We start from the raw sequence: 24,747 nt of genomic DNA on the forward strand, positions 1-24,747 counted from the left end.
GTGCTCTGGATATTGACATTTCTGTTTTAAAAACACAGTTTATGGCTGTCAAATATATGTAATCACTCATACTGAGATTAATAAAATATTAATCGAAGGGCTTTGAGGATTAAAGAGGTTTAAAACCACCATTTCAGTTGTTGTAGCTGTATTTCAAAAGCACTTGAATAACATTTTTTCTTATAACTATATTAAAACCAATCCCGGCAATCTATTTTCATTAATTGGTGTTTTAGTGTACTCCGTTTTTAATACAGGTGGAGCTCGGGCACCGTGTTGCTGTGGGAAATATCAGGCTGGGGAACTGAGGGGGCTGAACGAGGGAGGTCACACTGTATTTTGTATCCTATATTCTGCAAGTATCTGAGTAATCTTACCAATCAGACTCCTCTCCTTGGGCGGTATGAAACGCCACCCGAGTTTGGAAAGCCATCAGAAGTCAAGGGTAGGGAAACCCTGTCTCTGGTCAGAATGATTCACAAATCCTAAAAGCCATGGCCACCTGAAGATTTTTTTTTTTCTTGACTCTTTTATCAACTTTGGTCCAACTTGACTTTTATTTTCTATTTGCACAGCATCAAACTCTCATGACTCCTGCTGATAACATGCTCTCCTTCCTCCAAGGCTTACCAAAGCAGAATGCCAAGTACCAATGGCTCCTTTTTCTTGTCGCTAGCATCTGGCAATCCCCCGAGCCGACCAGCTCAGCTACTGGGCCGAGATGACAAAGTCATGCTGAACGCTGCTCTGCTTTCAATGGTAATAACAGGATGGGACTTGAAATTCAGCTGGGGCATTTCTTCTTGGAGAAGCTCACAATGTATCACCCCTGCCTTATGCGCTCCATGAAATGGGAAGGTCCGAAGATCTAAGTTACAAGGTCTAGGGGTGCAACCTTACCATTGCAAATTCATTTTTAGAATGAAGCATTGCTTTCCCCTCCATGATGAGCTGCTATTAATAAATACCTCCAATGATCCAAAAATCTCACTGCAAAAGGGGAACTGTTAGAGAGCCCCATTTGAAGATAAACATTTAGATACACATGATTTGGGATGTTGGTTACGCTGTCCCTTGTGAGCTGTCTGGACCTGCCCTGGGTAGTACGGTAGCCACCAGCCCCACGTGGCCACTGAGCATTTGAAAAGTGGCTAGAACAAACTGCGATGTGCTTTAGGTGGGAAATACACATCAGATTCTGAAGACTTAGTACCCCAACCGCAAAATATCTCATTCATATTTTGGATATATTGGGTTAAATAAAATATATTAAGCTTAATTTTACCTGTTTTTTTTTTTTTAACTTTTAAACATGTGGTTGCTCAATAGAGCACAGGACTCTTGATCTTGGGGTCATGAGTTCGAGCCCCACGCTGGGTGTAGAGATTCCCTAAATCAATCAATCAATCTTTGGGGGAAAAAAACCCCACACATACACAACAATGGGGCTGCTAAATGCAGTCTGGCCTACATTTTCTTTCTACTGGACGGGGCTGGTCTACACCCTTTTCACGGGCTCCTACAACTCACTCTGGTTCCTGTTGGCCCAGGGAGCCAGCTTTGGGCCGAGGACCAGGCTCAGAGGCTGCAGAATGGATGGTGAGGCTCTCTTGTTTCTGTCCCCCTGGGGACAGGAGCAGGTGTTTCTGGGACTCGTGGGCCAATGGAGGCTTGCAGCCAAGCCCGGGGGGTTGCAACGGCAATTCGGTCTCCCACAGCAGAAAACCTCACAAAAGAGAGGCAAACTTGGCAAGAAGGGCTCCAGTTGGCAGATCTCCCTGCACACATGGGAGGTTGAACTTTAGCTTCAAAGACAGACCCCCAACAGGGCCACTGTCATTCAGCTTTCCTGCTATTTGTCATTATGATCATTATGATTATACTCACATGAGCCAATTGCTTGGGGGAGATGTCAGGATGTTTCAAATGGCTGCCTGTCTTGTAAAAGTAAGATATGAATGAGCTTTCTCCCAGCCTGGGCACAGGACCAGGAATGAAAGGGACCAGGGGGCAGCTTCTCATCTCCTAGCCGGTCAGCGGCCACAGTGACTGAAAGGACACTGCTCTGAAGCCACCCACCTTTCCACCCTCTTCAAGGGCTACATACTCAAAGGCCTGCCAAAGAGGACGGGGCTTCAGAAGCCTTTTGGGGGGCAGCACGGTAAGGTTTTAGATGCTACTGGCAATAGCAACAGTGACTATGAGCAACGTCACCATCGCAACACTCTCACTATGTGCGAGGCTCCTTAGCTCTGCTAGCTCGCTTAGCCCTTGGGAGACTTGTATGAGGTAGGAGCGCCCCATTTCAAAGATGAAGAAATGAGACACAGAGAGGTTAAGTAGCTTGCCCGAGGTCACACAGCGAGTAAGCAGCAATGCTGGGATTTGAACTCTGGTCATCTGGACTTGGTATCCACACTTTTGACCATTTTTCTAAACCGAAGGTTCATCAGCCCATGACCCAGTGTGGTTCCCTAGACAGCTATGGTGGGAACTGGCCCCAAAAGGGGCTCAAATGCTTAACAGGATTAAAGCTGCCAAGACAGCCACTTCACTCAGGAACTCTGGCTCTGGAGGCTTTGTCTTAAAGGACCCAGGGGAACACGACATGTGTGGGAGGAGACTCACCCTCCCGTTCCTGGCTGTACCTTAACTGGACTCTACTCTTCATTTTCACGTGACGTTTACTAGCCAAATCCCCAGAACCCCCCTAATACATGGCCCGACAACAGAAGGCTCTTCCCAGGCTGCCGTTACAAATGAACACTGGCCTTTATGCGTAAAACATGCTCGAGTTCTTTTACTGTCTCAGGGAAACAACATTTTCTCTTCCTTTGATCAAAGATAAAACTATTTTACTTTAACGAAAAATGGTTGTTTTGAAAAACATCCTAAGTTCCCAACGATAGAACATGGGCCACAAGAGGCCTTTATATGCATGGTCAAGAACACTGACATGTCAATACAGTACCATTTGGGAAAAAAGAAGAAGAGCTGCAGTGCCGTCTGGATGTTCTGTCATGACGGCTGGGGCCGTGAGTTCGAGAACCGTCTCCTCCACTCTCTCCTCTGGGGCCGACAGAGCTCGGCCGCCACGCAGCGGCCTTTGCCTCGTCAGGCTAAGACTGCTTATCTGCCCTCCCTCGACCCCAGACTCTTCCCTAGCAGGGCCGGACCACCCCCCTGCGCACCCAGCACGGGGACCCCGCCCAGCAGCTGGTGCGGAAGAAACATGTGGGAGTGGATCTCATCCAAGCCCCAACCGTGGGCACCACCCACCTCTTAAGTGCAACATCAAATTGCTGGATTGCCAAGGCTGGAGGGACCCTTACAGGTGCCTTACAAAAGTGTCCTTAGGATTCTGGAAAGGAACCTAAGTTTCAGAGAGCTCAGTGGCTTGCTCGAAGGTCACTGGGCTGGTTGTAGATAAGGTCTCCTGACCGCGTCCCCTTCCCGCAGCACCAGGCTTGGACCAGAGTTCGAGAAACAGGAAAGCTTCGTGGTGGGTAAGGGTGAGGCACCCCCCCTCTCAGCCCAAGAGGCTCCCCAGTCAAACACCTTTCGGTGGTGCATCCAAGCCCAGAACACCAGTAGCCACTGCACAGGAAGCACACTGTGATGTGAACACTCTGAACCGGACTTCTGGAGACCAGTTCTGCCATGGGAGAGCTGTGTGACCTTGAGCAAGTTGCTTAGCCTCTCTGAGTCTCCATTTCCTCAGCTGGGATACTGGAATTCCAGCACCCACCTGGTAGGAACGTGGCAGGGGATAAACGGTATTTTGTATAATAAAATGTGTTTATTGCAGGTGAGTTGAATATATGATACGACGCCACACTGCCTAACGTCAGAAGTAAGAACCGGCCCCCAGGCACGGCACGCAGGTGAAAATGAACCAAGGCAGTGGAGTTAAACGTGGCTCACAGGAGGACAAAGGAAACATTCTGCTAGGACCGATTACATGCACAATATGTATTAAACACCCTGAAATGATTGTTGGCACCTGGCAATTCTCATCAACGCTGAACTTTCCATTCATTCTTTCAGCAAATATTAGCTTCCTATGTGCTGGACACTGCCCTAGGCTGGGGAGGTATGTAAATTAATAGATTTTAGAATCCCCCCTCGTGCAATTACATTAATTTTTACCAGAGCAGCAAAACCTCAGGTTTTTCTTTTTTTATCCATATCCCCTCCCACTTCCGCCTTCCCTCGCCCCCCCACTATTTATGGCTAATTGTACATTTCCTTGGGCTGGGCACTCTGCTAGGGACAGGGATTGTGACTCTAAGGAGACAGACAGGAAAACAGATAAATACAACTAAAATGTAATGTCTTATATCAGGGATCTTTGTACATCACATGAGAAATATCTGCAATATTTGAAATCTTTGGACAAAAGGCAGGATTTAAGTATAAAGAAAATCACCATAAGGTGAAAATGGAAAGTCTAGAGTCCAAAGTATACATTTTCTATGTAGACAGAAACTGTGGCTCTATCTAGGATTGGAGAGAACAGGAAATGATTTCTCTAATGGCAATAAAAGTGCTTTATAATCTATTCATAGTACCCACCTCTTCTACTCCCTGGTTGTTCACTTTACTCTAGGAGAACAGAAGACAAACAGCAGGACAACCTAAGTCCTGCTCCCCCAAAATGTGAGGAGAGGAACAACAAGCACAAAATGGTTTGTAATGATTAACGCTGGCTTTAAAGACAAAGGGAAAAAAGGAAGAAAGGAAGGAAAGAGAGAGGGAGGGAGGAGCAAAGCTCAGAGCTTGGTGATTACCAGACCCCATTCCCAGTGCCATTCCAGACTTTCATATAGCAGAGAAAGGCCAGAGGCTATAAATATGCGTGTGTGTGTGTGTGTGTGTGTATTTTTTTTCCCTTTTTTTGAGAGACAGAGAGAGTGAGCATGAGTGAGTGAGCGCAGGGGTGGGGAGGGGCAGAGGGAGAGGGAGAGAGAGAATCTCAAGCAGGCTCCCCACCCAGCGTGGAGCTGTACACGGGGCTCAATCTCACAACCCTGGGATCATGACCTGAGCTGAAATCAAGAGTCAGACGCTTAACCAGCTGAGCCACCCAGGCGCTCCTCTATGTTTTTTAATAAATTTTTTAAAAAAGAAGTTTTAGGTTCACAGCAAAACTGAGTGGAACATACAGAGTTCCCATATGCCTTGTCCCCACGAGTACCATCTCCCTTGCTATGGAAATCCCTCACCAGAGTGGTACATTCGTTACAACTGATAAACTACATTGTTGCATCATTATCATCCAGAGTTTACGCTTGGGTTCACTCTTGGGGTTGTACATTCTATGGGTTTTTGAAAATGTATCATGACATGTATCGACCACTGTATCGTACAGAATTTCACTGACCCCAACGTCCTCTGTTCTGCCTAGTTATCCCTCCCTCTTCACTAACCCATGGCAACTACTAATCTTTTTTTATTGTCTCCAAACGTTTTGCCATTCCCATGATGTGCTATGGGCAGAATCATGCAGCATGCAGCCTTTTCCGATTGGCTTCTTTCACTTAGTGAGATGTGCTTAAGGTTCCTCTGGGTCTTTTCATGGCTTGACAGTTCATTTCTTTTTAGTGCTGAATAATATTCCATTATGTAGCTGCATCACGGTTTATGGAGGCATTCACCTGCTGAAGGACACCTTGGTTGCTTCCACGTTTGGGCAAGTTATGAATAAAGCTGCTATACACATCCGTGTGCAGGGTTTTGGTGCGGACATAAGTTTTCAATTCATGTGGGCAAATGCTTAGGAGCACAACTGCTGGATCGTATGGTAAAGACTATGTTTAGCTTTGTAAGAAACCGCCAAACTGTCTTCTAGAGGGGCGGGGTGACTTCGGAGGGAGCTGCTGGTAAAATTCTGAATGAAGTGCTGGCCTTTTCAGGCTGCAGAAACCGCCCCTGCGCCTGGCATTCCTCTGACTCCGGGACGTGCGCTGCGGAGCTGTGGGACGTGGTCTTCCATGACCCTCGGAGCAGGCATCAGCACCAAGGTACATGTGGGAAAGTGTTCCCGTTTCACGTCTTTGTGATTCTTCCAAGGAAGCGCTAATCTCCTGCCTGGGCTAATCTCTCTCTAGCTCCTGGGTAACATGTGCTGGTCACGGAAGAAATCAGCGCAGTGACAATGAAACGGGGCCGGGAGAACGTCCTCCTAATTGACTTGGTTACCCAACCTCTTCAGCACGACTTCTATAATCCCCCCGTTACGCCCAAGAAATCAAACACCTCTTTAGACACTCTCCTCCCAACCTGATGTTTTCAAGAGCCTCCCCCACAGCGAGATACACTGTGATACCAACAGGAACAGAGGTGGCATTTGCATCCAAGCTACCGCTGAGCACAGTCCTTGGGCTACACTGTGCTGGGCACCACTTCTGCTGACCACTGGGGAAGTCGAGGCACAAGCAAGCGTCAGTGCAATAAAGCATGGCGGGAACACAGCAGAGCCAGGACTCAACCTGGCCCTTGCGTTCCTGTCCTCCTGGTGCCCACTCTGCAAGCAGGGGCTGGGAATGGGACCAGGACATCTGAGAGATTGCCTCTGACCTTGAGACTTCTATTCACCCCTCCTTCCTGTTCTGCTTGATAAGGGGGATGATGGTGTTGACCGTGAATAGATCAAATATGTCTTGGTTTACAACATAATTTACCTGGCCTAAGTGCAGGAGTCCACACTGGTCTGGGACGGGTCCACCTCTAACATTTGGCGGGGAGGGTGACAGGGGACATTGGAACAAAAGTGACTGAGGCCCACATACCAGATGTCTGAACACACATTACCGATCAAGCTAACCAATTGTTAAATGTCCTCTCCTACCACCATGACCAATATACCCTCCGGTATGAGTCAGCTCACATTGCCAGAACAGAATACCACGGACTGAGCGGCTTCAACCATATTCATTCACGTTCTCAGAGGCCTGGAGGCTGGAAGTCCAGGGTTGAGGTACCCGTCGGCAGGGCTGGTTTCTGACAGGCCTCTCTTCTTGGCTACAGCCAGGCTCCTTCCCCACATGACTCCCCCAGGCTTTTCTCTGTGAGGGGAACACTCCTGCTGTCTCCTGGTCTTCTTGTAAGGGCACCAGTCCCTTCAGATCAGGGCCCCAACTGATGACCTCATTTAACCTTCTATACTCCCTTAAAGGCCCTACATCTTTACATACAGTCACACGGGGGGTTAGGGAGCGACATGAATTTTGAGGGGACATAAGTCCGTCCATAATACTTCTCAACAACCTGGAGGGGCAGGTCGACTTTAGAATTCACGGACCCCTTAGATTCCATTCCAGTATTGGGAGACCTGGCCCACTCCCCTTTTCTTCTCAATCCTTTATCACATCTATGAAGACCCTGTGCGCCCCGGCCTGTGCATCCAAACTCCGTCCTGCTGTGCCCTGCAAATGGCCACCACTGGCCTCTCCTTTGGATACCGGAGTCAGGGTGGCATCCCTAGCAAGACTGGATCATAGGAAGAGGCCCATGTAGGTCATGGAAGGCAATTCTCAGGCCCCAGGGGGCATGTCGCTCTAGCCCTAGAAGACGGGTTAAGGCTGGCAGAGGGCCACGGGAGAACCCTCTGAAGCTGGGGGGCGGCAAACTACAGCCCGCCGGCCAAATCCAGCCTGCCTCCCATTTGTGTACAACCTGCTGTGAGCAAATGTAAAACGAAAAAAATGTGAAAAAGACTATCAGCCTTTTGGCAAGAACAGTTGCTCAATTTTGCCTCTTGGTAAAATCTAAAATTTAGATTAGCGCAAGGCCTAAAATATTTACTCTCTAGCCCTTAGCAGAAGGAGTCTGCTGATCCCAGCTCCAAAACACAGGGCAGGGGCCCCTCTTGCCGGAGTCCTCAGCACTTTGAAATTTGCCCTTTCTGGGGTGCTGTGTTGGGGAGCCTTCCATCGGCCAACACAGAGCTCAAACCAGCTGCCCCCAAAATTGGCCACAGTGACCCCCTCCTGTCCTGTATGGCCTCCTACAGGCTGACAGTGCCACCCCCCCCAAATAATTTCTATCACCTCCCTTAGAATCTGGGCTGGCTCTGGGACTTGCTTTGACTCACATAATGTGGTGCAAGTGACACAGTTAAGCTCCAGGTGCAGCTCAGGGGGACTTGTGGCTTCCGTTCTTGCCCTCTAGGGAGCCAGTCACCATGCTGAGAAGCTCTGGATAAAACTACTGAATGGTGACAGACCCCATGGAAAGACAGACCACACAGAGGAGAACCCATGGGGCCTTGGCCAATAGCCAACAGCCCGAGGCCATCTTGGATCCCCCAGCGCAGCAGAACGCGGTACCCAACATCCCCCGTGGCAGGAAGGGGTGAGCCCCGCCGAGTCCTGCTGGAAGTTCTGCCCCACAGAATCAGAGTTTTCACATGTTTTAAGCCATTCAGTTTGGGGGCCGTTACACAGCAACAGATAATTGAAACAACTGTCAAGTAACAGACAAAAGTGGACGGAGGGCTTCCTCTGAAGCAGCCAGGGCAAAACTCACCTCATCTTCAAAGCCATGCTTTGAGGATGGTACCATGATTATCCCCATTTTACAGATGTCACCCCATGTTCTTAAAAGAGCACTACAGCCAGGGTTTGCTATACAATGATGAAGAAAAAGCCACCTGAAATCAAACAGGAAGTTTCCCTTCAGGGGTGGACAGTCTGCATGGGGCCAACTGGGGTAAGACTCAGGGCAGAGTCAAGTGCACTGTTATCAGCCTGCTTGTCCCCCTTCAAGTGGTTCTCGAACTCAGCCACCGCACCCTTATGGTCTCTCTCAGGGTGGCGGGTGGGGGTGGCTGGTGCCGGGGAAACGGACAAGATCCACAGCACGGCGCCTACTTGGGACCCCCCTCACCTCAGGCCTCCAAATGTTCATTGTGTATCTGAACAAAATAACCACTTGTGCAGTAAAGGAATGACCTAGGAGGTAGGAATAAATCTTGGGCTTGTGGGAGCTTTATTAGCTGGAATAAAAGATTTTCCAGAACTGGGAGGTCTCACAGCCTGGTGGTCTTTCCAGATGTGTTTGGTAACAGGGCAGTAAGTGAAAGCCTGAGGGGGGAACCCGGCCGCTGGTGACATTAGGGCCACAGACCTGCACTTTGGGGCCCAGGGTCCCTGCCCTGCCCCTTGCTATCCATGAGCCTCGGACAGGTCACCTGTCCTCTCCATGTCTCCTTTTCCTTGTCTGTAAAACGGACCTCCGAGGGCTATCGTAGGGTTTCAACAAGACAACAGATACAAGAACACAGCATGCGCTAGGGAATGAGTAAGTGTTGGTCATCGCTCTCAAGATACATCCTCCAAACATCCCCCAACCCTCCCCCACTCCGTGGCAAAGTAAAAGGTGAAATAAGATTTCAGAAATCTCTGACCCATTTTTACAGGATTTAAACAAATCCCCAAACGAAAGGCCAAGGAATGCAGCCACGGTGTGCCGGGAGTAAGCGCTCAGAGCTTGAGCGGGGACTCTGCAAGCAAGAGACGGAGCCACGAGGGTAGCGAGAGCGAGGACGCTTGGGTACACCTGAGCTGACACCTGCAGTCCCCTCCCTCCCCTCGGGAGAGAAGCCACTGCTGTGAGAAGCGGACCAGCCCCGGGTTCAAAGCCCAGCTCTGCCCCGAATTGGGGCCATGGGAAAAACGACCGAACCTCTTTGCACCCCGGGTTCGTCATCTGGAAAACAGAGCCACTGACCCCAACTTCGTAGAACTGCTCTGACGATTAAACAAAACCACGTCCGTGAGGCGCTCCGCCCTGGGTCCCGCTCACCCACAAGGAGCTGGTTATCCCTGGAGGAAGAACCGGAAGGAAGTCAGGAAGAAGGACGGGGTCACAGGGGCCTCCTGGGCCACAGAGAGGGGGCAAATGCTCCAGAGAACAGGGCGATGCGGATAAAACTCCGAGGACAGCTGAACTGAGAGCTGCAAGGCAGATCCGAACAGAGATGAGTAACATAACCAAGGGAATGCCTAGAAAAGATCTGAGCAGAGTTACACAATTTAAGGAAGACCCCAAGGGAAAGCCTGGCCTTGGCTCTTTAAATATTTCTTGGAGGGAAGACAGCTGCTTCATTTTCTCTTGCAAAGCCGGAGGCATCGGACTGTGACCTTACACGGAGGGAAATTGGCCTCTGAAAGAAAGCAAGCCACCTTCGGCTTATCAGTCTCCTATGTTAATCAAGTGCTTTCTTTGCTCTGCCCACGCTGGCTTGGCGTGGGGCTGGGGGTTCAGAAGCGCTGATCCTGGAGGAGCCCCGGCCGGCACCAACCCACTGCTTCCCCTCTCATTTCCCCCATTCTTTTCAGCTGGGCAAATGCTAATTTACTGCCTGGCTGCATGCATCTCGTGTGTTCTTTTCTCATTTAACTTTTAGATCCTCTTTTGTTCTCCATCCTTCTCTACGCCCCTTTCCCCAAAGGCCAGGAAACGTCTCTGGGGGTGTCAATATTCCGGCACTTTGGGCTGTCTGGGGGACCCAGGCTGATGTCCCACACCTTCAGACACTCCGGTGCCCCAGCGCACCAGCTCTCGGGGGTCCGTGGCGTGAGGCATATGGTTGTCCCCTGCAGGTGGCAGCCTTGGGAATCATGTGTCCAATCCCTGCCCAAGTTCCTGACCTTTCAATTCCCCAGCCTTCAGCTCTGTTCTGTTGCCAGCCCCGGCACCTGATCATCCCAGACCCACCCTGCCCACCAGGCACCGCTCCAGACCCTGGGCGAGAGGCTCTGCAGTGAACCAAAGACAAAGATTCTGCCGTGGGGGGCTGAGTGGGCTAGAGAAACACGCAAATGAGTGCCTGGTGACATGCTCTGTCAGAGGGTGATGAGCACCGTGGAAAGAGAGCAGGGTGGTGGCCAGAGGTCTGCAGGTTGGAACAGAGTTGCCAGGGAAGATGGCCTCCTTGAACTGACATCTGAGCTGAGGTGCAGGAGGGATCCCTGCTGCCGGGGAAGGATATCTCAGGTAGAGGGGATGAGAAGAGCAAAAGCCCTGAGGATGGGAGAGTCCAGCAAATCTGGGGAGTGGTAAGGAAGCCAGTGTGGGGGGTGGGGGTGTTCTGGAGAGACGGGGGTGAGGGGTGGAGGGCAAGGTGAGAGATGAGGTTAGGAAGGGGAAGGGGGGGCAGACAGCAAAGGGTCTCGGGCTTTGCCAAGATGCCTAATTCAGAAACGAACCCCCTCCTCAGCGCTTGCAGCAATGTCCTGCCCTTGTGTCACTCTCCTCCCCCACCCCGCCTCCGCTCCCCACGCTGGACCTAGTCTCAATACTCTTGAGGACCAGCCCCTCAATGCCCCTCTTCTGACAGACACTTCCCACTACCTGCTCAGTCACTTCCAGGACCCTCATGCAGGTCACTGTGTGTGGATGTGGGGGCAGCACACCGCCCGTCCCCAGGCCCCCATCCCACCCTTCCTGGCCTTGCCCTTGGAAAACACAAGCCAGCCAGTGAGGGTGATTTCAGCTTTCTTCCTTCCTCCTGCCTCCCTATCCCGTTCCATCCTGGCCTGCGGTACTCCCTCCCTCTCTCTCTGTATCTTCTCTTTCTCTCTCTCTGGGCATTTTCCCTTGGGCCTAGAAGCATGCTCAGGTTTTCCCAGCCGTACTGATGCTCCCTTCATCTCGCTTCCCTAGGAGTGACCAGCCACCTTCCCCCGTCCATTTACCATCCGTTCCCCAAGACATGGTTCCAGCCTGGTTGCTGATGCCCACACTCAACTCCGTGCCATCCAGCTCCTGCCACATCGTTACCACGTGCTCTTCGGGATGGCTGGTTCCCTGTGGCCGGATCCCCTCCCCGCCGCCCCCTGCCCAGCTCCTTGACCTCCACAGTCCCTGGCCATCTCTGAGTTCACAAGCACTCACCTTCCTTGGTCTCCAAGACGCTATGGCTCCCTAGTTTTTCCACCTCTCTGGACACCCCTTGGTCTCCCCTTTTTCCTCCCATTCCTAAAATGTGGCTCCCCCCAGATGTGACCTGTGACCCCCTCCAGAAAAGGTCACAGCTGGTGGCCCCCTGGCTGACTCTTACCGATGTACATTTCTCTTAATATATATTTGACCCAACTTTGAACAAGTAGGCAAGTTTTACACACAAATGCCGACTTCTGGCGGCGGTCATAGGCAAGACTGGGCTGCCCTTCCCGTAGGGATGGAAGGAGAAGCCGTGGCCCCCTAGGAAGGGCCTCCAGCTCGCCGAACCCATCCAGCCCCCAACCCTCACAGGGGGCTGCACATCTGCGTTTGGCCAGTGGGCTGTGGGGCTGGCACGTGTGCCCACAGACTGTTTCCTTAGCCATGTTGGGGTGCCATCTGTTCTTGCCAAGGGGAATACTGTCTCATCCACGTCTCTCAATCTACGGCTCTCCTGGGCGGCAGTGGCCCATTTCGAACAGCCTCCAGCCCCCCTCACAGGTCCCCGCTGGGCTCCGTTCTCCTGCCGGGCATGGCAGGCCCTTAGCAGGCGCTCTGAGTATCTGGCTGATTGCTGCCACGTGTGGGAGAGGGGCTTCGGTGCTGGTGGTCGGCCTGTGGCTTCTCAAGGGGTGTGCCCAGTGGTACCAGCGGGAATACAACCCCGAGTCATTGACTGCGGTAGAGACGTCTGTGACTCAGGTCCCTGATTCCAGTTGAGCTGGATGAGCATCCATCTCCTCCTACAAGACGTTGCCCGTGTTGTACAATATCTCCACGCTCATTGTGAACGGCTTGCTCACTCGTGGAGTTTTCTCTTCTCTCTGGAGATGGGGGCAGTAGGTGACAAGAATGTACGTCTGGGCGCTCGGGTCAGAATGTCTCAGGTCCAAATCCCACCTCTGCCTGTTACCAGCCGTGTGACCTTGGGCGAGTCACTTAAGCTCTGCTCGCGGATGCAATGTGACAAACCAGAAGACGTGCTCCACAGGCTTGGTACAGCGTAGACAGTCCCTACATCATGGGTGTGGTCTAACGCGCCCCCTGCCGCAGCAAGGACTCTGCACGGCACAGTTCCCAAAGGCTTTGCTCCCACCGCAGCAGGAGGTACTCAGAGGTGCACCTGCCAGGAGCAAACCCGTCCCTGCTGCGTCTCTCCTCCTGGGAACAAGTGGGCCAGGCTAGTGTTCAGAGCCTGATGCTTAGCTGCCGGGAGGCACCTGACCTGCAACTGGACCTCACACACCCCAGATCACTTTCGGAGGGGGGATTAAACCCCGATGAAGCTTCTGTTGGTTCTTCTCAGGGACTCGCACTGACCCCGAAGAATTCTTTCTGTGTGAAAGCACTGAGTACCCGTGAGGTCGAGTCCAGGAATTAGTTTCTGATGAGCACCCCCTGCTTTGTGCGTGTCCAACTCAACTCCAAAATCCCATCTGTTAGTGACACTTTCTGCCTTAGCTCATCTTCCCTGGTTAAGGAGATGCCACAGTGTTAATCCATTTCAAGGGTTTTAAACAAACAGCCATAAATATTTAAGCATCTGCTTTGCCTATTAGGGAAAATGCCAGCTCAGATAATTATTTTTGCCTCTGCCTGACAGAAAGATTTATACAGAGGACAGGATTATGTTAACCTCTGAGCAAATTAGAAACTTGGAACCTAGATGGTCTTCCGCTTCACCGCAATTATCCCTATGGCCAAATATGCCACATTCCCGGATCCGTATGGGGAAAATGCTAGCAGGAGGTAAAACAGCCTGAATTAACTGTTTCCGGTAAAACACCCGGAATTACTGATCGAGTTCCCAAAGTGGTGCAGCTTAGCTTACGATGCAAGTCAACCCGAATTGAAACACGGATATGGGTTTCCGTTCGCCTGAGCGTCATGTCGTCCACACTGTAAAGTGTGTCCAGGGCCGGGTCCCGGTGGAGACCCTGTCCCAGTGGCACCCTGTTTGGTACAGGGAGTCTGTGAATGCGCGAGTCACTTAGGAGCAGGCTGTGGTTTAGCATGGGGGCAGTACGAGTGTCTACAGGGGCCGGAGCCTGGCAGTGAAGCCCGGCTCTGGGTTTCTCAGTAACGTGGCCTCAGACCATTACTTACTGCCTTGGGCACCTCTTCTGAAGCATGCTGTGAGGACTATGAGGGGGGCTGCAGCAGAAGACCGCAAGAGGCCCACCATGCAGCGTGGCAAATGGGTCAAGTGAACAATAACCGCGGCAGGACCACCTCGCCTGGTGCCAGACGATACTCCAAGTCACAAGACAGCAACCTTATGAGGTAGACGTTATCATCCCCACTTTACAGGGGAGGAAACTGAGGCACGAGATGTTCAAGTAACCTGCCCAGGTGGTAGACGCGCACGCCAATATGATGACTAGAAGATTCTAGAAAGTGCTCAGATGAGAAAGCCAATCTCGAAAGGTATACCGTATGACTCCATCATATGCCATTCTTGAAATGGCAAAGTTATAGGATGGAAAATAGGTGAGTGGTTGCTGGGGCCAGGGGTGGGGACAGGAGGGGTGACCGCGGAGGGGGGAGGTGTGGCTCTAAAAAAAAAAAAAGCCCCAAAGTTACCAAAATATGTTAGAAGTGTGTCTAGGTGTCCTTGGAGGAGGGGGGTGGGAGTTTATCAAATATATATAGTTACTTGGGACACCATCATGAGTGTGGCAGGACGGGCCGTGGCCCTTTCCCCAAAGCTGTGTGCATCCTAGTCCGGGAATCTGTGCATATGGTAATTTTATCCGGTAAAAGGGACTTGGCAGGTGTGGTTAAGGGTCCTGGGACAGAGGGACAAGCCTGGGTTATCTGGGTGGGCCCCACGTAATCACAATGGTCTTCTGAGAGGGAGGCTGTGGGGTTGGGATCATAAAAGACAGAAATGGTAATAGCACGGACCGTAGCCATGCAGAGGACGGAAGAGGCAAGGCAACGGGACTCCCCCAGAGTTCCTGGAGGGAGTGCAGCCCTGCCGATAACTTGACTTTGACCCGGTGAGATGGATTTTGGACTTCTGACCCCAGAGCCATATGATAATAAACTTGTATTGTTTTAATCCACTAAGTGCACGGTTACTTGTTGTAGCGGCAATAGGAAACTGATACAATGAGGAACATTAGGGGGAAAAAAAAAGACAACGTACGTCCATTATTTGGAACATTTCATCTACGTGGGATGCGGGCGTCCCTGGTGACGTCGCGTGGCTGAAGTGTTACTGAACACAGGAAGCTATTTGTTTAATCGCAGAGAACGGTCTTAATGGAGATGAAGTTCAAACCACTTTTATTCCTAAAAAACACTTCCTTCCCTGTCACCACACATTTATAGCATCTGGTGGGTGTTAAATGGAGCAGGTACAGCTCATAATCACAGCCTGTTTAATACATGTCAGCCGGTGGAAGGCGTCAGAATGAATCCTGCACCAGGAAGTTGTATTTTTACTGTACCATCTCCCTACTCTTCGTGTTTGAGAAATAGGACTATTTAAGCTCACGTTATGCCTGGAGACAGTGATGTGTGAGTTCTTTGGGGGGCAAACCCCCCGAAGTTATGTATCAAGATAACATGTCGCCTTTGGCCATGTCATTGAGAATTTAAGTTTCTTTCTTTTTTTTTTTTTTTAAAGATTTTATTTATTTATTTGACAGAGACACAGCGAGAGAGGGAACACAAGCAGGGGGAGTGGGAGAGGGAGAAGCAGGCTTCCTGCCGAGCAGGGAGCCCGATGTGGGGCTCGATCCCAGGACCCTGGGATCATGACCTGAGCCGAAGGCAGATGCTTAACGACTGAGCCACCCAGGCGCCCTGAGAATTTAAGTTTCTAAGTAAATGTTCGAAGTCTGTGTTTCCACACTGTCTGGGCGCGTAACAAACAAAATAAGGAAGCTCTTAACAATGGGAAAAAAAAAATTAAGCTTCCTTTTTGGAACACTGGCTACCATAGGGGGTCTACTAGGTGCAAAACACTGTATTTGGCATTTCTGTCCTCAGAGCAATTCTACAAGGAGGATATTATCATCTCTAACTTGCCACTGTGGACACGGGGGCAGAGAGGCTAAGTCACTTGCCCGAGTTCCCAGAGCCTGTGAAGAGTAATCAGGAATGAAGGACACTTTGGTCTGACTCCTAAGCTCATGTCGCACCTACTACCTCTAAGACAAACACGTGGGGCAACAGGTTAAAAATATGCCGCACAAGCTGCCAACAGCGAACACGAGAGCTCTCCAAAGAGGGAAGGCTGGGCTAACTTTGATTCTGTTACCTTCTATAAGGTGCTGGAGCTCAGCTGGGAGGAACCCGTTTCATCCATAGAGCTGTGTGTGGATAGGAAGTTGGCTACACAGTGACCCAGGGTTATAACCCGCCCAGTCACTGGCACGTAGGAAGGCTCACAAGAAGACGAAAATTACTCAGACTCTGTCATAATAGGGGTGCCTGGGTGGCTCAGTCAGTTAAGTGTCCGACTCTTGATGTCGGCTTAGGTCATGATCTCAGGGCCGTGGGATCGAGTCCTGCGTCGGGCTCCACGTGGAGTCTGCTTGAGATCCTCTCTCTCCTTCTGCCCCTCCCTACTGGCTCACTCACTTGCTCTCTCTCAAATAAATAAATATATATTTTTTAAAGAATGTTATAACAAAGACGAAGCGGTCTGGCCACCGCTGTGATCACGTATCTTGGAACCACTCCGCTTACAACCACACTGGAATGTTCTTCCTAGATTAAACACCATGATCAATTCCAATGGGTCATTTAGGGCACTAATCACTCTGATTTTACTAAAAAGCCATCATCAGAACCACCTTTTGACCCAGTTTTCCCACGCAGAGCATTTTTACAAGCACTATCCCCCCCTTCTCTGCCCAACAGTGAGGCTTAAATTGTTCTGATGATGACGGTGTAAGAAACACATTCTACCATACACCCAGCTTACAGGTACACAAAACAAAGTTCCACGAAACGAGACATACTCTTACTATGCACTGAGCTCTCACACTTGTTTTCTATTTTGCTCCATTTAGTTTAGCCTATTTTGTGGCCACTGACTTGGTGATTCGCTAATGATTCTATACCCCATGGAGGGGGCTGTATTTGTGATTTGAAAGGTCTGGTCTAGAAACCAAGGAGAATCGGGGTCCCTACCTCTGGGGCAATGTAATCTGGCGTCCCACAGAAGGTCCTGGTTGTGACTCCATCCATCATGTGTTCCTTGCACATCCCAAAATCGGCAATCTTGATATGCCCTTCCGAATCCAGCATGACATTATCTAACTTCAGATCCCTGCAAGGAAGCAGGAGAGCATCAGCATCCTTCCCACGACATCACACGGTCTGCTCTGGAGCTAGTGAGACGGAAAGATCTCGGACTAGCTGCCACCTCAATGGCGTATTAACTACGAGTCCTACGGGTAACTACTACGGTCCAGAGAGCCGGGACCAGGAATGACTGGGTTTTTTGTTTCTGAAATCTCCAGAGCCTACTGTAGTGCCTAGGACACAGTAGGTACTTAATAAATGCACACCGAATAAATGACTAAATGGTTGGTCTAGCGATCCCCAACCTTGGCCAAGCATGTGAATCACCAGATTCCAATTTAGCAGGTCTGGGGCAGCTCCCAGCCATTTGATTTACTAGGATCCCACACAGGGGGGCCTGGCACACAACCAGGTTTGCCAAATCCCAGGTTCAGAACAACCTCGCTGGGTCACATACGTGTGGCCACTGCATTCTGCCTGGTGGCGTGGGTCCTTTTACTCTTCAGTTAATCCTGGAAGACATTCCCCTTTCTTTGGCATCAGACTTTCACTGTTGCTAACCACCTGCAGAATTTAATTCACTAGTTTTTCCTCTGCCTCTCCCCAGCTCCCCATGTTCTTCTCCCGCTGAGCATCTATAACAGAAATTCGGTTTCCATTGCTCCCTGACCTTCATTACAAAAAAAGGCAGAGGAAGGAACTGTCAGTGGAGAGAAAAGCATGTTTTCTTGTGGGAAGCAGAGATGAGATATACAAAATCTTCTGAGGTCCAGGGATCGGAAAGTGGCTCTGATTTGCCTGCGGGCTGCAGACAAAGGTGGGTCTCTTGTTACCTTGAGGGTTCTCAACAATGTGTCTTAAGTCCCCATCACAGAATCAACATGCACACGGAGGTCCAGGGGCCCGGGAAAACTCCCAGATGCCCGGCTGGTTGCAGAGCCTCAACACACACCTGTAAATGATTCCTCTTTTATGAAGAAAGAACAATCCAATGGAAATCTCTGCTGCATAAAATCTGCAAAAGAAAATGCTCATCAGGCTTGCTGGCTTGCTCTCTGGATTTCTGAATATTTTATACCCTCCAGCTCAGGCATCAAGGGGGCAAAAGAATGTAAGACCCTGGGACGATCAGAGATCAGCATCACCCTGCAGATGACAAATCCTTTGCTCTTCGCTTGGCCATTTTAGCACTCCCACCTCCCCGAGGAACTTCACAGCTAATAAGTCAAACAGACAGGTTTATTACCTGTCTAGAAACAAGCACTTCTTGTCTGAGGCCGGTGGACAGTTAATTTACTGCTTACAGGGAATTTCCAATACGATCTCTTAAAGAGTGGCTGCTAGAACAGTCTGTGTCAGGACTGGGGAAGAGTGGGGAAAATGTCTATTCTCCTATTCACGGACAGAATGCATTAGTGTTTGAAAATGCAGTGATTCCCTGGATGATGGAGGAGCGTGTGTGATGTGCTCTGTAGCTGGTGTCCTCACCATCCCCCCTTACCGTCCCCACCCCAAGCGCTGGGATAAATGGGACACACACCATGATTCATACTCGAGTTTACCCTTTTAAATAATTCATAATAAACTCAGAGTAAATGCTGAAAGAGGTTTTAAAATGTGCATAGCATTTAGGAATCTTTGAAGTCTGAGAAACCACAAGACTGCGTTTGTGCAAACATCACACCCGGGAGGCTTAAAATCCACACAACGTCTACACAAGCAGAGAACAACCTCTCTAGTGATAAGGACCACACTCTTACGGGGAGGGGTGGGGGGGGGCACCTCTGAGGGCCGGCAGGGGAGGAATGGGATGGGAGAGGGAAAAGCAATGGGATTACAGGCGACTTTTACATGATTTTTCATGCTCTTCTGTATTTTTAAAATAAGAACTTTCTAGCAACACAAGTACACAACGTAAGGGTGCTGGATGAGACACCTTGATGTCACCTCATAATGTAAGGTGGTTATTCTGCTACTTGCTCTTTATAACTTTGTCACCAAGCTTTACTTTACAACCCAAGCATTTTGATGCTTTCTAACTAACAGAGTTAAGACGGGGGATGAAGACAGGCATTCCTGAAAATTGAAAAGTAAAAATCTAAATAGAAAAAAAATCCCCCTTCAACAACAAAAATCTGATTGGCGTTTGTGGGTTTGATTAATAAAGACATCTGAGAATGAAAAAAAAGAAAGAAAAAAATTCCCTTTTGCATTTTTTTCAGCTTGCTACCAAAGCATTCCCTCTTCTGCCTTCAGCCAATCTTCCCTAAGACACATCAACCCATGCAGGCCGAAAGTTCTTCAGATTTATCTTTCAGATCGAACATCGGCCAGGATCCAATGAACATTTGCTAACTTGATTAATTGGGGTACATGCCCATGATGCATCCTCCCCGAGGGAAATGAAATAGCTATTTGTGGGACGCCTGGGTGGCTCAGTTGGTTAAGCGGCTGCCTTCGGCTCAGGTCATGATCCCAGGGTCCTGGGATCGAGTCCCACATTGGGCTCCTTGCTCAGCAGGGAGCCTGCTTCTCCCTCTGCCTGCCTCTCCCCCTGCTTGTGTTCTGTCTCTCTCTCTGACAAATAAATAAATAAAATCTTAAAAAAAAAAAAAAAGAAAGAAATAGCTATTTGTATACATCTCCTTCTGCCGTGTGTCCTGTGACCTCCTGGCCCCTGGAAAACAGGGTGAGTTTTCAGGTACCGAGGTCCCCCCTTCCATGGGCCATGTCTCTCCTGGCTGCTGCTGACTCCTGCATCCCAATCAAACCCTCCACACTGCTCATGATTCTCCCCCAAACCATCTCCTCCTTGGCAGCTGCCCACTCCCAAACCTAAAATGAGGTACCATCTGAAGAGGTGTCCGGTGTCTCTGTTCTACACTGAGTTCCCCTTTTCTTCCTCCAGAATGTTTCTCAAAGGCCCTTACTCCTCTTTGGCTCCAAGGTCAAGACCTGGTGGAGGTTCCATTTTTTCTCCTCTATATAGATTTTCACCAGCCCCCTTGCACCCGTCCCTACTCTCTCCCCCCGCTTCCTTCCCCTCTCGGTCACGGGGCTCTGTGAAAACTGGGCCTGATGGTGTGAAGCCCCACTGAAGCCCCCTCCCGCCAAGCCTTCCATGGTCCTCAGCTGGCTCCATCAGGCTCATCACCCGGAGCCCCTGCACCCCCTTCTGTCCCGCTGCCTTGGGCATTCCCTGAGGATGTTCTTTCCCCACTCCCCTCTTTACCGGGGCTCACGTGCCACCTCTAATGTTACGGCCACACAGTACAATTGTCGGGTGACTTCTCCTACCCCGGGTCAAGGTGGTGAGCTCCCGGAGGGCAGACAGCCTTCCCCACTCCCGGTGCTTGGTGTGTCGTGAATGTACAATAATCGTTTGTTTAATAACGACTGGCTGACTCAATCCATGAGGATGGGATTGGGTGACAGGCGGATACACCAGCATCTCCGACCGACTGCAAGTAGAATGAACCTCTCCTTCCGAAGTGTCGGTGGACCCAAACCAAGAAGTTGGCCCCCTGGGAGGAGACGGTGCTCAGCTCCGAAGTGGGCAAAGCCCCACTTCCATATTTCACCCAGCAGCAGTCCCTGTGTGCTGTCTAAATTAAGGGACTTTAAAAAAAAATACTCACACTGCTTGTGGTTCCTTAAATTTTCCTACTTGCTGAATGTGGTACATGAGGTCCCCGCCATTGACGTATTCCATGACGAAATACAGCCGGTCCTGAAGACGAAGGTTCAACACGTGAGCAGGGCTTGGCCACCGGCCGAGAGGCTTCCTTCACTCTTCTAGACTGTGTTTTGCTTTCTCATTAGTTAGTAAACCGTGGGCTACCCTGGCAGATCTGCTCAGTGGAGCCCTGCAAAATTTTTCTTCCCAAATAAAACATAAGTCATAAACCCTACTGCATGAGGGCCTTGGGAAGTATAAAGTCATTAACTGTCAACATGGCTGCCCCCTTCTGGTTCCGTATGCTCCCTATTGTAGTAACGGCCTCCCAACACTTTTCCCCTTTCCCCTGCACATTAAGACATGTCTAAGTTAGTGATGGTGTGAAGAATCCAAATGGGCCAATTATTTACTTTTAACAAGTGTTGCTGGCTCGCAGCATCTGGGAGGCAAACCCCAGTGATGTAGTCATGCGTTTCCACCAGAAGCTTCTGAAAACAGATCTCGTGAGTTAGGCTGGGCTCCTAAATTATAAATGCTCAATGATATTTACTGTGGGGGAGGGGACTATACATGGAGAGGCTAATCCAACGTGCTTCTGCATCATAACAGGCCCAAGTATTGCTTTTTTTTTCTGTCACTGGTGTGCTCAATGTCGGCCCCACGGAGGGCGTACATCATAGACCCCAATAAAGCTGCATATTTATGAGGACATTACAGTGGGGTAAATGGGGGAAAATGGGGTTGAACAGCCAAGCAGCTCACAGCACAGCACACCCAGGTGAAAGCCAACCACTGCTCGCTTCTAGACAACGTCACCATTTCGCGGAAGTTATTAAACATTGAAGTGCTGCACGGGGAATGGAAGATAACAATGAAGTTGGTGCTAGCAGCGGGGAAACAGCTCCCGGAGCTTCCTTCTCTAGCTTTCCTGTGATGAATTTTAATTCCATCTTTATTTCCATGTTTTGCTGCTCCCTGGAGCTTCATCCGTGTAACCGGGGTGATAGGATCTGGGCTGGGATTCGCAGACATGGCTCCCCATCTGGCATATTGCTCCTCCCTCCTGGGCACTATTTAGGTGCTGCTGGGAGAAGGGGACCGGCCGTGCCACCAGCACCAGGCTGACACGCAGTGGCCGGCGCCTGGCTCTGCAGCCCATGGCCCGCCCCGACACTGTGCGGTTACACGGTCATTCTGAGATTCTAAGCTCCAAGAGCATGGAGAGGGACCTCCCAAGAGATTTTTAAAGAGAGATGTAAGACAGAAAGTCATTTTCTGGCCAGTAGAAAGTTAAAAATAATTATAATCGTAACAGTAATAATTATAGCTACTGATTATTGAGTCACATCTTAAAAAGGGCAGGTGCTGAGGGTGGAAAGCCTGTCTTTGGGCATGCCTGACAATGGTGCCCTCGAAATGGTTATATTTTTTGCGGGCCACCTGCAAGCTCCATGACAGGGCCCTGGCCCCACAATGGGCTGATCAGTGCTTCAGAACTCTCTTGTCCTCCTTTTCGTTATACTGTAAGACAGGGCTCGGCAAACTTTCTGTAAAGGGCTAGACAGCAAATACTTTAGGCTCTGCGGGTATCTTGCAATGATTCAACTCTGCCTGCACCACAGGAGAGCCACTGCAGGGGACAGGAAAATGAAGGAGCCTGGCTGTCTTCCAAGAAAATGATTCACGCACCCTGAAATGTGAATTTCATCTAATTTACACATGTCACAAAATATTATTCTCTTTTTCTCCTCCAACCTTTCTTAGAGCTCATGGACTGTACAAAACAGGCCAGACTACCAAGCCTGCTGTGTGCAGTAAACAAGAACACACTCTTTTGTAAGATCAAGTTTCCTCGGATTCTAATGCAATGCTTAGCAACGGGACCCGTAGCCTTCAAAAACCAGGACTATGGGTTATTTTATTGGTGTTGTAACCCCAAGTCTTAGCACATGGCCTGGTATAAGGAATGTACCTTTGTACATTGGTACCTTATAAAACGTACCTTTGGTACAAATGTTTGCTGAATTAAATAGAATTAGTGCCAAGCCTATAAGTAGGGAACATCCCAGAGAGGGGGCTCCCCAAATTTACCAGCGGCATAGGAGTGAGAGGTTTTCTTGAGCCTTCTCTACTAGAGGAAGGTTGATTCAGATGCTTAGAACCCTGGCTTCAGGGGTGGCCCTTGAGAGCACGCCGCGTGCGGCACCACAGATACGAACCCCCGGGGGCCTTACCACTGTCTGGAAGCAGGAGTGTAGCTGTGTCAGGAAGGGGGGCTTGTCCAACAGGGCTAGGACTCGCTTCTCCACCATGGTGCACTCCACGTCGTCATCTTGAATCACCACATCCTTCTTCAGGATTTTGATAGCATATAGTTCCTCTGTGCCCTTCCGGTCAGCAAGCATCACCTGGGAGCAGACGAAAGGCAAGCTGAAAGCTTCAGAAGCGTACGTCTGGTACTGGGGGTGGGGTGGGAGAACCTGGTCAGGTGGCCGTTCAGTCGGCCTACGCTATATATTCATAAAGTTCCGCTTCATGTGCAAATTTTGAAATCTTGCGCATCAGCGCAGATTACACTCCTCCAGCACGGTGTAATTCAGAAGCTGTCGAGATTTGTACACTGCGCGGGCTATGGCCACATGATGGCGCTATGGTGGCCACGGGAAGGAATATACGCGTCCTCGGTATTAGCCTTGAAGTGTGCACATTTTTCAGGAGCATTCTTTGGGCAAAAACGTGACTGACCTTTATAAACTTCTCACGAGTTGGGAGCCAAGACAAAGAAAGAGGTGGGATTGGAAATCATTTCCTGGGTCTATCGTAAGATTTGGGGCCACAGAAGCCAAATGCAGACAAATAGGTTCTACAAATCAACTTCTAATTTTTAGTTGTGAAAATTATTGATTCAACCAACATTTTGGAGCACCTGCTCTGTTCTCAACCCGGAAATGGGGACACACAGTGAACCGTCTGTAGCTTTCTGGATACAATTGTTTCTAATGAAATGAAGTGGTGGGTGGGGCATCGGGGAACATCTGAGAAAGGAGTACAGAGAACAGGGAGATCCTAAGGACGGCTCTGGAAACCTCAGGGAGCCCAGGACCGATCCCTGCAGTCTGCAAAAGCCCCTCTGCCTCACAGACAACCATCCCCTTACCTTTCCAAAACTCCCTTTCCCCAGCACCATGAGGAAATTGAAGTCGGTGAGTTTCACTCTGTCCAGGTTGTTGGAAGGTGGTCTCCTGTCTTCTGAAGGACTGATTACTTTGTTACCAGCAGGGCCAAGCTTGGCTTTCTAAACAACAAGCACACACATGAAATCGATGGGTCATTTTTCCCAGGAAAAAGAGTGATAGAAAGCATTTAACTAAGCTTGAGGGCAGCTGGGAGGTGGGAGGTGGGATGGGGGCAAGAAAAGAAATCACAGGGTGATGACATATTCATTCAAGTCAGTGGCTATATTTACCCTAAGGGCAATATTTGCAAAGTAGCAAAAAAAAAAAAAAAAAAAATTGCCCTTACCTATCAAGAGACAACTCTTTACATAGTTAACCAAGTCAGGCTGATTCTCATTCTAGGACTTAGAAGTTAACCTCTTGGGGAAAATGGGCGTTTCACAATGGTTAACATAATACAAAAAATAAACTGTGCACTGATGCTTTTCTAATTTGTAGATTTTCCAATTTGATTCATCTGCATAGAGGAAACTTGGATCCTAGCAAAAAGGGGTTCCCTGGAGAGGAAACTCTTAACCGGCAAGCTTAGGGATGATTTATTGCTACTTTAAAAGACACAGTAAGAAGAACATAGGGTTTTTGTTTTTTTTTTAAGTTAAGAGTTGAACTCAGGAAAATGGT

General features: G+C 49.7%; 1 protein-coding gene across 2 annotated transcripts in view; it reads right to left on the reverse strand.

The window, feature by feature from the left end:
- Positions 1-24,747, reverse strand: part of PRKCA (protein kinase C alpha) — a 391,533-nt gene that overhangs the window by 30,358 nt on the left and 336,428 nt on the right. For both annotated transcript variants that reach the window (XM_036106826.2, XM_078065961.1), the window contains 5 exons: positions 24,048-24,185; positions 23,125-23,298; positions 20,850-20,941; positions 18,164-18,226; positions 17,098-17,236 (listed from right to left, as the gene is read on the reverse strand). In XM_036106826.2, the coding sequence (XP_035962719.1) occupies positions 17,098-17,236; positions 18,164-18,226; positions 20,850-20,941; positions 23,125-23,298; positions 24,048-24,185 (606 nt within the window). The remainder of the gene's footprint in view (positions 1-17,097; positions 17,237-18,163; positions 18,227-20,849; positions 20,942-23,124; positions 23,299-24,047; positions 24,186-24,747) is intronic.

The sequence above is a fragment of the Halichoerus grypus genome, chromosome 2 (assembly GCF_964656455.1).
Source record: "Halichoerus grypus chromosome 2, mHalGry1.hap1.1, whole genome shotgun sequence".
Taxonomy (NCBI): Eukaryota; Metazoa; Chordata; class Mammalia; order Carnivora; family Phocidae; genus Halichoerus; species Halichoerus grypus.